Here is a 12,871-nt window from a genome sequence, read left to right on the forward strand (position 1 = left end):
TGTGATTATGGAGCACTGCTTGCTTGGTAAACTGTGTTATGTTATCGTATGTGCTGATATATAACGCCCGTCATCTAGTTGCCACTGCCAGACTTGTCATTAACAGCAATAACAAATTAACAATATGAGTAGCCCCTGACTGGAGAAACAGTGCCACCTACTGCTTAACTCATGAACACTGGTGGATGGAAAAAACAAACAAACATGTGGAGCTATGTGAGACAGTGAACTGCCCAAATAATTTGTGGCCTTGGAACAACATGTAAAATGCTGTAATGTATACTACTGTATTCAGATTTTTCTCTTTTGAGTGGTGCAACCTATGGGTGCAAGTGCAACCACTTACCACTCCAGCGCCACACACACACACACACACACACACACACACACACACATTCCCGGTAACTGTATACCGGTATATGATGATTTGGGGTGTTACAGTATAGTACAGTGACTGTACAGTACAGTAGAGGGACCCCCTGGGGACCCCCACACGGTAACTGTCATTTCTCAACCATTTCGGACGCAGGGCGGCTCGCCGGAACCAGCCCGGCCCCCTGGCCACGTTCCTGTAGGTCTGGAACTTCTGGGGACCCCCACACAGTTGCACCACTCACTTCACACGGGTGTGATTTTCTTTCAAACAATTAACATTCAATCCATGGGATAGCACGTTTTTCTTCTTGTTTATTTAATGTTCTCAAGTAGAGGCACACAAGTCATATAACACAAACATTTTAAAGTAATATATAAATGTCAGCACAACACAATTACAAATCTTACAGCACCTGTGGTTGCTGCAGATGGTAGCCTACAGGGAAACAGATATGACAAAGTTTATACAACAAAATAAAATGCCTCGTCTAAGCAAATAACTAATAAGAATCAATGTTCTATGTTCAAGGCATGTCCCACATCACAGTATCTCTACATAATAATAACTAAATCAATCTGTGACTATTTACACTCTCTACTGTGGCACTAACAGGCTATGCAAGGCTAATATAGGTATGTAGATACAGTTGATATCATGCATTAGATGGGGACTCAATATGGTCTGCTGCTAAATTCTTATGTTTCCGTTTTGTTGACACTTTATCCCTGCACATGAAAGTTTCATGATGATTTTAGATGGTCTATACCTGCTGCTATTTTTGTACTGTTTTCCACCAGCACAAGAAGCATTTCTGCCTTTCGTAGTGTCATTTATGTCTATTTTCATGCACCTTGTGGGCTTTGTATATTTGATGTGACTGTGCCTTCCTCCTGTTATTTGACTTGTTCTGTGTTCTTTTCTTTCTATTCTATCGTTCCCTATTCAAACTCTTCCTCTAACAATGCAGGCCTACCGTAGCTGTAGCAATGTTGCCAGTTTGCACAAATTATAATGTCACTCAGTATTTTACACCTGTAATCATGTGATGTGACAATACAGTTGGTTCAGATGTTTCTGACTCAATGCATGTGCTCTCCTTTATTAAGATACTGCAGGGCAGGCCTATGTATACTGCAACTGCATGTCACTGCATGTGGAATAACTGTCATCTGCTTTTTAGAACATCATGTTTTCTCGACACCAATGCATTTCCTGTCTCGCCTACTTCTGCATCAGTCATGACTCATGAATGAGTCACTTAGTTTGTGGTTACGTAATATGGCTTGTGTAAAAAACAAGACAAATCAGGAGTGCCCAGTACCTGCCCAACCCCACAGTCTAGTATGGTGCATCCAGTTTGCAGGCACGGGCGGCGCCTGTCAGTGGGGAATGTTGAACGGGAGGAGTAGGATGGAGCCGCTTTGTCCTCCCGGTGAGGGCTGATCCTCACTGGCAGGTGAGCCAGTATAACCGCAGTGACAAGCAATATGGGAGGAAATAATTGGCCAATTTGGGAGGAATAGGTTATAGGAATAGCTGTTTGTGCGGACTTCCTTTATTTTTCTCTGTAACTATCTATAGTCCAGCACCAGTGAGAAACTGGATGTGCGCAAATACTGTTTTTTAAACTAATCATCAACTTTAACCACTTAGTTGACTGCATTTTCAAGGGATCTGTAGTAGGCCTCCCCTCAATAAAGTTGATTCTGAATTATTCTGTTTCTCTCCTGTTTTCATGCTGCAATAACTGTACAAACTCACAGCTTATAGATCTATTTTCACAGAATATTCCCCCAGAATAAGGATGTTAGGGTTCATGTGTTTAAAAGAGGAACACAATGCCAACAATCAACTTAAAATAAAAACATTCAAGTATCTCTAAAGTCTACTTAGCTCAATTAGGCGGCCTGCAAACACGCCTAATGTACCAATGAGACATACTGCCATGAACACACACAGCAGAATGTGATCCAGAACCATTGCCACAAATTTCCACTCCTCAGCAGCCTGTGGAGAAAAGGGACAGATAATTTGTTACTCGCAATGACAAGAGACAACGAAGAACAACATTCCTGCTTCCCTCCCTTAGAATGAGAAACCTCACATTGTTGGACTCCTCGTCTGATTTCATGGTTTCTGCGATGTACTTCACCCCTTCAATGGCACTGCGAACATCAGGATTTTTGGTGATAGGTGACTGGTAGGGGACACCAGCAGGGACAGGCTTTCCAGAGATGTCTGAGATGTCAAAATCAGCATTATAGATGACTTTGTCTGGCTTTGTTTCCTGACTTGGGCGCTTCATGGTTGAGAAGAACATGATGTTGGGAATGGTTTCAATGAACACCTTGAATGGAAAATACAGATACAAAATAACACTCAATGTAAAAGTACCACCATGAGCTACTGTCAGCTAGCAATGACAGCAGAAGATAAAAACAAAAAAACAAATGCAATTCATCCTACTGCCACTGGATGGCTATAGAGTGCAAAGAATACATAGGACCCAACCGACCCATCCTATGAAATCTGCTGCCAGACTGAGGGAAGCCTATAATCAGATTTGTAGGTTTTTCACACTTGGAAATCCTCAAGTAGAGGCACACACACCTGGCGAACCCAGTCGGGCATGGTGTGAGTGCTTGGGGAGCGGTGGTGGGTGTTGATGACAATGACGGTGATGATGATGGAGGCAATCACGAAGACCATGGTGAAGAGCATGTACTTTCCAATGAGTGGCACAGCACTGGAGGTGGACGGGATGAGCTCCACAATCACCAACAGGAACACAGTCAGGGACAGCAGAACAGAGATGCTGAGGGTCATCTTCTCACCTACAGAGACACGTCACAAAGTCCATTTGATTTATAAAGCACGGTGGAAAAAGTACACTTAAGTAAAAGTATCAATACTGCAATATAGAAATACTCAAACAAAGGTTACTGAATGTCCAGAAAATGTAGGCTACTTGAGTAAAAGATAAAGTACAAAAGTATTGGCATCAAAATTAATGTACTTAAATGATCAAAAGTAAAAGTAGCCCTATACTCATTATGCAGAATGTCCCGTTTCAAGTTTTCAAATGTATAACAATGTTTTGAAAATAGCAGATCTACAAGCTCACAATGATTGTGAGCTTGGGAAAATAGGTGTGTCTTTAGTCTAGACTCTAGATTTAAAAGTGTTGAGGGAAGGGGCAGATCGGGGGCAGATCTGTCTACCCTTGTCTGTCTATCCTCGTCGTCTGTCTATCCTCGTCCTCGATCGGACAAGAAGTGTCCGATCTGGCTTTGATTGCCCTTTAGTTTGTCACATGTCACTATATAACCTGGCCCGTATATCCATCAGTGAACAAAGTACTCAACTCCAGTACTTGAGTCAAATAGATACTTAATGTACTGGAGTTAATGTACTGCTTTTAAAAATAATTACGTGGTTAAAAGTAGCCTACATGCTTTGAAATGTACAAATTAAAAACTACATTTATTTAATTTATTTATTCATTTATTTTACATTGCTAATTATTATTGTTGTTGTTGTTGTTATTATTATATTTTTGTCATTGTGTTTCAATTCTGTTTGTTTGTTGTACTATGGTAGTATGGTACTGCTGAAAGCATCAATCCACAGGGAAGACTCTTTGGCATCCTTCACAGTATCATGTCAGCAGCCATATTAAAAACAGCCATCTAGTGATGTATAATACATGAAAGCAAAGCCTGCTTGCAGACATGACAGCACAGAGGGACGCTGGGTAATGAGGCAGGCCTCCACACTGGGAACACGGCCAGATGTGCACTGGAGCACTGCAGTTTCAATAACTTAACACCTTATAAGCTGGCGTTCAACATGTCGGACATGCAAGCTCATGGCAAACAAAAGTATTCGCTGGAAATGTACAGGAGATAAACCTAATTTGAATAATCAATGTTAGAACTATAGATAACAATTACGGTATATATTCTAATACACAACTTAATTGCTGTTGTTTGTCTTTCCATTCCTCTAGATATGGACACATGGTACATACAACACTCCACAGTCTTGGAACACTGCCGTATCATTTTGGGGATTAGACCCTTGCTTAAAGCAACTTAACCAATGATAGCAGCCATCACAGGTGTAATATCCACCACTCACACTACAGTGCATTCACCAACCCACAGTAGGAATTCACGTGCGCACGCACACATGCACGCATACAGACATACATTACACACACACACACACACACACACACACACACACACACACACACACACACACACACACACACAAACACGCACTTGTGCGTCTACCAAGCAGACCACCAGACATACTGCACATGTAAACACTGCTAACGCTGCTAACTTTAAACACATCTTAAATCTGAGGGTCTTTTTGTATACTATTTAAATAGTCTTGAGAGAAAATGTAGCTATTTGTCCCAAAGTGACTATTCTGTTTCAAAAAAGCTTTATACCCTAAATAACATCTACAGAACAATGCAATGTGACATATACGTAGCTCTGTTTACAAAATGCTGTATATACTTTCCCCATTTTCAACTGTTTTTATTATATTTTGACACTTGCTTTGGCAATGTAAACGTATGTTTTCTCATGTCAATAAAGCTCATTTGTGTTACATTGTGTGTGACTGTGTGTGTATATTCTATATACTGTAATTATGTGTAATATGATGATTCTCCTGTGAACTCATTTATTCTATGTTTGAACACAGATGAATTGTAAACAAGTGTCAACGTACCAGAGTCTGTAGGCAGATAGAAGACGAGGCCAGTCAAGAAGGAGAAGAGCATGCAGGGGATGATAACGTTAACAATGAAGTAGAGCGGCAGACGGAGCATGAGGAAATGGTAGGTAATGTCCAGGTAAGGGGTGTCTGGGCAACAGGCATAGTACACATAGTGCTTCCAGCCTCGATAGTACTTCATCACCCACTCTCCACTCTCCATGAAGTTACTCAGGTCAGGGTGGTCACTTTCCTGGTGAAGAGAAACAGTTGTGACATTTACACCAGGGCCGTCCTTGTAGTTCGTAGTCAACTAATATTAGGAATAGGAATTTCTCAATCAATAGATTTGTTTATTTAATTGATCTGTTTGCTGCATACAATCATGCAGAGCCAGAGACCAGCCTTTTCAAGCTAGTGGTGAGGCTGAGAAGAACTGAACATGTTGATTTCACAATAGCTATTGGCTAATGGTCTATATAGACTTATATAGACTAGAATTTAAGCATTATATCGACTGTTTACATTTAGCAAGGTGTGTTCATTATTTAGAAGGCTGATTAAAGGAGTGGTTCACCAAAAAAATACTTACTTTACGGTGCTCTTGGATGACAAGAGACAACCCATAAAGCCTTTAATTTTGTTTTCATTTTGGACACATTCCTAAGCCAATAATTTGGCTTTAGGACACTGCTGTGTTTCTGGTAGGAGACACTTCTCTTCTGTGTTTTATACCAGAAGCACAGCCGAAAGGATTCAAGGCTTTATGAGGTGTGTTATTGATAGATTTTTGGTGAACTACTCCTTGATTACTACTGATTTTGATCAGTTTCCACACGCACGTGTGGTTTACTTTATCAGTATTAATTTGCAGTTATTGCGACTGTAGGTCGCAATAACTATGCGAACTATGCGACCTTTCAACTATGAAAACCTGCAAAACCTGTCCGTCCGTTCGTCAGTCAGGTCACGCCACCATATATGGCTGTCAGCCCGTTACACCTTGTGACACGTCACACCACCATATATGGTCGACACTCCATATATGGCCATCTACATATATGGAGATCACGATACTGACATCATCAAACCCTGGATAGCCATACATGGAGAAGACTGGATCATCACCTAGATCTGCATATATGGAGCCATATATGGAGCCAGCAACTCTACATCTGACCTCAAACCCTTAGATCTCCATATATGGAGCTGACCTGTTCTGACATTCTATATTCCAATTCAAGGCCCGAAAATTCAAGGCCCTGAAAATTAAGGCCCGGTCCTACCTGGGCCCTCATCAAACCCTGTACACTGCCCCTGCTGCCACCCATAGATTTCCATATATGGAGCTGACCTGTTCTGACATTCCATATGTTGATCTGACCTCATCAAACCATGTACACTCAAGACACGCTCCATATATGGCCAGACCTCATCAAACCCTGTACACTCAAGACACGCTCCATATATGGCCAGTACAGAATTCATTCCATATGTTGATCTGACCCCCCCATGCCAAAGTGCCAGCCCAGCAGTCTGCCGTTAACCAGGTGGATGCGTGCATGCATTTAATAACTTAAGCCATGTATGTAGTCCTACTTGTCTTACGTCTTTCTTTCTTTCTTCCCTTTCCAGGAATCTACAAATGACTAGAGGAAATAGGCAATCTACTGTATAACGCATTGTGCAGTAGGACACTTTTTTTTAAATGAAAATAAAAAGACATTTGGGGGAAATATTGAAAATGTGCCTCAAAGAGAGTTCTGTGTTTCAATGTTACGGATCATTGGTATTACTTGATTGACAACGACCAAGTTCCCATCATAGGTCCAGGTGCCCAGCTTCATACTACAGTTCTGGAGGTCAAACGGGAAGTGCAGCACAATGATTTCACAGTAACTCTTAAAGATGGCAGGCGGATTCCATGTGATCATCCCTGTGTGTTCCAGTAACACTTTGGTCTCATGGACGATTGCAAAGTCTCCATCGGCACTGTGGGCACAAATAAGCACACATGGGAAATCCTCAGTGTTCATTCATTATCATTTATGTAAGTCTGGGGCTCCAGATGAATGCTTGATAGTTAGGAACCAAATGGACCATTACAGGTCTGTAACTCTGAGAATGTACAAATGCAACCAAATAGACCAGTAGTTTTCATCCAGTGGTCCAGTGGCTAAATGATGGAGAGTTGGTAACCAAATGGACCCTTGTAGATCTTTAACTCTTGAGATGGCAAAATTAAACCAAATGGATCCATAAGATTTCAAGAGTTCAATAATTGTTCAACATCTTTTTACTTAATTTACGAGAAGTCTACACAACTACAGAATGTAAAAGAATTGTTATTTTGATCAACGTTTGCCTGTTATGTCTCCTATGGTCCAACATCAATACAGGAACGAAAACAAAACATATCCTTTTTGTATTTTGTTGTGAGGGGCTAAATCTCATAAAATGGTGGTCCGTGGCTCAAATGCTGAATAAATATTTGATTGATTTGATTGTCTTGATATGAAAAGGGTTGAAAAGCACTGAAATAGCCCCATAATGTGCTAGCGCCGCTTCCATACAAAGAAGAAAGAACCTACAGCTCCTATACCTGTCAAAGGTGCTATATATCATATTTAGAAAAAGGGTCCCCTATGATTTCTATTAAAATAACCAGTGCTAGTTAGTGCTACTTTAGTGTGTGTGTGTGTGTGTGTGTGTGTGTGTGTGTGTGTGTGTGTGTGTGTGTGTGTGTGTGTGTGCGTGTGTGTGTGTGTGTGTGTGTGTGTGTGTGTGTGTGTGAGTGAGTGAGTGACTGTGTGTGTCTATAGGCAGCATGAGCGTGGCAGGAGATAATGTTAACATGGGGGGACATCAGTGCCTGGGGGGTTGGTAACGTCTGGCCAGCACTCCAGTCAAACAGCCCAACCAACCAGTGCACAGCCTGGCTGGCACAGGTTGTTGTGGCAGCGGAGGCTGGTTGTCAGGGTAAAAACAGCAGTGTGTGTCAGACACAGCATATGGTATGGAGAGACCTGGGATATTACCAGGGGCCAGATTTAGCCTCCTGCCTGTTGCAATCTGAGCCTTCTCCACTCAACACAACGGAGTAAAGCAAAACATGACTCGACATCATTTGGAAGTCATTTTGAGTAGGGCTGCAACTATTGATACATTTCTTATCGCTTACTTGATTATTATTATACAACTGTGCCACGGAAAATTGAAAAAAATGAAGAAAGTAAAGAAAAAAGGGGGGAAACACAAACTAGTATTTTATTAAAGGAAAGCTTACTTGTTGTAAAGAACCAGATCGGGCCGCCAAATGTCAGTTGATGGAACTCTTATCTTTTTGATTCCACCATAATCGTCGGGGTTCCATTGCAAGTTCATATCTTTCCATTGCTGAGTAAATGAACAGAGAGGGCAATCAGGGTAATGCCAAATATATTTCTGAACAACTTTCTGTTGGAAATGGACAACATTTCCAGGATTTTACATATTTATTTACATTGTGTATACTTTAATTTGTACTATTTGAACAGTACATTATGGGCCAAACGTTGCACCTTGTAATGTGTCTTTAGGTATCTGTCTATATAATATTGCATTTACAGAGTTCCAAAAATATGTGTTATGATTACTCAGTGAGCTATTCTAACTATAGTGAGCTATTCCACTATAACGTTTCACAATATTAGTAGTCTGTTGTGATTAGTAACAATTATTAAACATGTTAAAACAAACCTGTTTTAATCGCACATTGCTGCTGACAATCTGGTTGACCTCATCCTGCATATGGGGATGAATGATTCAATCATTTAGATTCTTGATTACAGTGAGCCTTAATAGTCATGAGGCTTCAATAAAAAGTAAATTGAAAAAAATATATATAGTCATGAGGCGATATGGGATGACTAAACCTCTCACCACACTGATGAGCTGGATGAGCTGAAGTCCAACAGTAACCACTACTGGGTCCTTGAAGTGAGCGACAGGACGCACAATCTTGTTGTAACCAGTGAAAATGGTTTTAACCAAGCGAGTTTCATCATCAGAAGCCCAGGCAATACCTACAACAATTACAAAGATAGGGTTCAGACTTAAAGCGTCTTCGTTTAGAGCAGTGGTTCCCAAATGTTTTAGCTTGAGACACAAAGAGAAATGTGATGGCTCCCTGGGTCCCAAACTAGTGAAAATAGTCTTTCTTTACTTTAATTTTTTTACTAATTCTTAAAATCTTTTGAAAAACATTTGAATTTGTTCTTAACTTATGAGAAATTGTGAAAAATGTAGGAAACCAAAAATAAAAGGGTATTTACTCACGACCGATAAACATTGGTCCACAACCTACATATGGGCCCCGACCCACTGTTTGGGAATCAACGATTTAGAGTATCTAATGATGATACCAATGTGTCACTCAGTGAAATGCTTTCATGACCTCTGGGTATGTGAGTGCCCTGCAGTGATGCCACTAAATCTTAATTCTAAAACACATAATTGAACTGTCCATGCAGCCTCGTTTTGTTCACGGTGAACATGAAATCCTATCTGTTCATGAGCAGAATTAGAAGTTGTCGTCAACACTGGAGACTTCGCAGGTCGTCCAGGGTCACTTTCCTGGGTCCTCAGACTGTCGCAGCAGCACCAGTGTTGCTGATGTCTTTGTAATATCAGATTTAATGTGTGAAAACTGGCTTGTATTTACAGAGAGCTATGTAGCCTACTTCTTCTATAGAAGTCATTTTGACACATATAAGTAAGTAATAAAAACAACAATATTAATAACAACATCAACAACAACATACGGTTTACATAATTTGTTGGAGTTGAGAGGGTCATTTGTAATTCCAGTATTTCTGTTACACATTTGACACATGCCAGAGAAGTATCCCATTTCCTTTTCCACATGACCTTGGGGGGAAGGCTGTATTAAAGCAACACGAACCATTAGCTCACTAAACCCAGGACCCGTCCCTACTTAATGGAGGTTGTCTCGTGAAACATTGAAGCGGCAGCCCTAGGTTGTAAAGCAACATACAAATGCTCTTGTCAATCAAAGCATGTTAAAGCTGCACAAGACAAACAAGTAATTTACTTAAATTAAAATACATTTAGTTATAATTTATGTTGTTCCAACAACATAAAACCATGAAACTACTGTTATAGTATAATTGATTATATTTAAAGTAATTCTAAAATTTAGAAGCAACTAAAGTGAAATTAGTAGGTAAGATTTAACTTAATGTAATGTAAATACAACATAGGCCTATAAGTTAAATAACACGTTTCTTTCTCTGGTTTACCAGCATTCACTCATTTTAGTGCCCATTCCTTACCTGAAAGAAGTATTAGATGAAAACTGAAAAATAAAAGATTCATTCTTGACAATTCTTTCTTGTAAATCCAAAATGAAGACTCAACTTCAAGTTGTTGCCTGCTGGCCCCTAGGAGAATGAAAATGTATCTGCCTGCTTAAAGGATTCTTACAGCACTGGCGCCCAATAACTTACAGCCCAAGTAGTAGTATTGTTTTTCTCTGACACCGTATGTGTGACTGCCAACGTTTGTCATTTGAGAGCCACATTCTTTGTCATCTGTTATAAGCTCAACATGCCACAGTAATCTACCACTGAAATGTCCCATCGTGAAATAGCCCACACAGAACATAACAGGTGCAATGACAACCCCTAGCTGCTTTTAAAGGAATGGCATTTGCAGTTATAATATGAATGAGGAGAATCGGAACAAACAAATTTCCACACCATTGTTGAATTTTGATGAATTGAGGATAAGTATCTAGATTATTTTAGAATGTATTAAAATGTTCTTATTCAGTTTTATCTGTGTTAAAAAAACACAATTGTCCTAACACTTATTTTGTCAAGTCGCACACTTTGAATACTATATTATTAGTCCTAGACTTAATTGAATAATTCTAAAAACATCTACTGAATGTTGCAAGAGCCATGTGTTTCCAGATGGCCGGGCACAACACCCATGTGGCCCTCTACACCTGCTCAAGCCTGCTGAGCCAGTGATGAGCCGGGCAACTCAATTTCCTCCCAGCACCAATCTGTTCAATCAGCCAGTCACTCAATAACTAGTCTCATTCATCTCACTTAAGGACAAAATGACCATTTTGGCAATGTCTGAATTAGGAGAGATTTGTCTCAACCCCCCTCACCCAACCCTTTTCCCTATCACTCAGACCACCTGAGTTCACATGCTGTCTTGCTTCAGCAGCACTGCCATGTAAGCCAGGACAGATCACCCCAGTGCCAGTGGTACTCCGATCATGTTTTACATAAGTAAAAGGTCTGTATTCGAAATTTGACTACATCACTACTGGTTCTCGTACAGTAAGGATACTGACCAGTACACTACTGGTTCCAGTAACAGCTCTGAAGGAGTGACCAGTATTTTTAGCTCTATCCTACATGTGATGAAAATGGTCATGGAATATATGAATGGTAATACCACTGTAGGGGTTGGAATTTGGATGAACAATGGGCAGCATGCTGGATGTTGTGGAAGATTATGTGGATTAGGGTTTTCATGATACAGTATTAAGTGCATTATAACCATGATTATATTTCTCAATGGGTGTTAGAGTGTGTGTGTGTGTGTGTGTGTGTGTGTGTGTGTGTGTGTGTGTGTGTGTGTGTGTGTGCGCGTGTGTGCGTGTGTGTGTTGGTGCTTACACTAGCCTATCTTAAACAGCCACATTAGCAGAATCACAAAGTCAGCCTACTATCACCTAAAAAATATAGCTCAACAGGATCTAGAACGTGTCCATGTATTCATCTTCAATAGAATTGACGACCGTATAGTGTCTTTACAGGTCTCCCTAAAAATCCTTGTGTGTCAAAGAATTGATTTCAAAACACTACAATTTGCCTAAAGCTTTAAATGGTTTAGGGCCAAAATACATTTCTGATTTTGTGCAATCATGAACCATCCAGACCTCTCAGGTCATCTGGGAAAGGTCTGCTTTCTGTTCCTACAACCACAAATAAACATGGGGAAGCGGCATTAAGTTTTTATGCACCACATATCTGGAACAAACTCACAGAAAACTGCAGGTCTGCTGCCACTCTTATTTAAAATCTATCTATCTAAACTATATTCAGTAATCACAAACATTACCCAGTAAGCACAGAAACACTGATTATGCGATTTCCAATCACTCAGTTGTGGTTGTATGTGCCTACATGTGGTAACGCTATACACAGGCAAAGAGATTGACATTTGGATTAACTGAATATTTTGGTTTATCTTAGAATTTGGATACTTAGGTTAGCGCCTCTAACCTAAGTATCCATTCCTCTGTGGGAGGAAATCAACAGACACTAACATGTAATCAACAGAGAAGAAAGGTCACTTATCTCATGGATCACATGCAGGCACTGTCACATTTAGATTCATTACTGTGAATAAGGCACAGCCATCATACAATAAAATTGGCAAACAATATTGGATGTGCATGAAGAGACTACTGTCATGGAGTCATCACAGCAGATATCTAATCGTGCATAACTTCCGTGGTTTGGTCTATTGCCTTTTGCACCCAGTCAGTGTCTAATGTAGATGAATGTATAATATATTTGAAAAATGGCTGATTATGGCTGGTGGAAAACCATTCAGCTGGAAGACGAAATTCCATTTTGTATACAGCCAACAAAGGTAGGTATGAATCTGTCACACAATAATTTGATGTGATGCGATCACAAAAACCTAGTGATTAAATGTCAAGCTGTGAGGACA

The 12,871-nt window shown here is 40.2% G+C and overlaps 2 protein-coding genes across 2 annotated transcripts in view; one reads left to right on the plus strand and one right to left on the minus strand.

Moving 5' to 3' along the window:
- Positions 1 to 12,871, plus strand: part of cdca7a (cell division cycle associated 7a) — a 238,982-nt gene that overhangs the window by 183,280 nt on the left and 42,831 nt on the right. The gene's annotated exons all lie outside the window — the stretch shown is intronic.
- LOC308331245 (acetylcholine receptor subunit alpha-like) lies at positions 668 to 10,669 on the minus strand. The gene is made up of 9 exons (XM_080786561.1): positions 10,444 to 10,669; positions 9,032 to 9,174; positions 8,849 to 8,893; positions 8,397 to 8,506; positions 6,907 to 7,102; positions 5,126 to 5,363; positions 2,987 to 3,210; positions 2,481 to 2,723; positions 668 to 2,383 (listed from the first exon to the last, which is right to left on the minus strand). Exons 1-9 carry the CDS (start codon positions 10,484 to 10,486, stop codon positions 2,255 to 2,257), a joined length of 1,371 nt encoding a protein of 456 aa, XP_080642687.1. The 5' UTR covers positions 10,487 to 10,669; the 3' UTR covers positions 668 to 2,254.

Source organism: Protomyctophum bolini, assembly GCF_963924005.1.
Source record: "Protomyctophum bolini genome assembly, chromosome: 16".
Taxonomy (NCBI): Eukaryota; Metazoa; Chordata; class Actinopteri; order Myctophiformes; family Myctophidae; genus Protomyctophum; species Protomyctophum bolini.

Excerpts from the sequence above, each read along its gene's own strand:
- LOC308331245 (XM_080786561.1), bottom strand. The coding sequence starts at position 10,486 with ATGAATCTTTTATTTTTCAGTTTTCATCTAATACTTCTTTCAG. Across the intron at positions 8,507-8,848 it reads GCAATGTGCGATTAAAACAG|CAATGGAAAGATATGAACTT; the intron begins GTTTGTTTTAAC and ends TCATTTACTCAG. Across the intron at positions 2,384-2,480 it reads CAGACGAGGAGTCCAACAAT|GCTGCTGAGGAGTGGAAATT; the intron begins GTGAGGTTTCTC and ends TTTTCTCCACAG.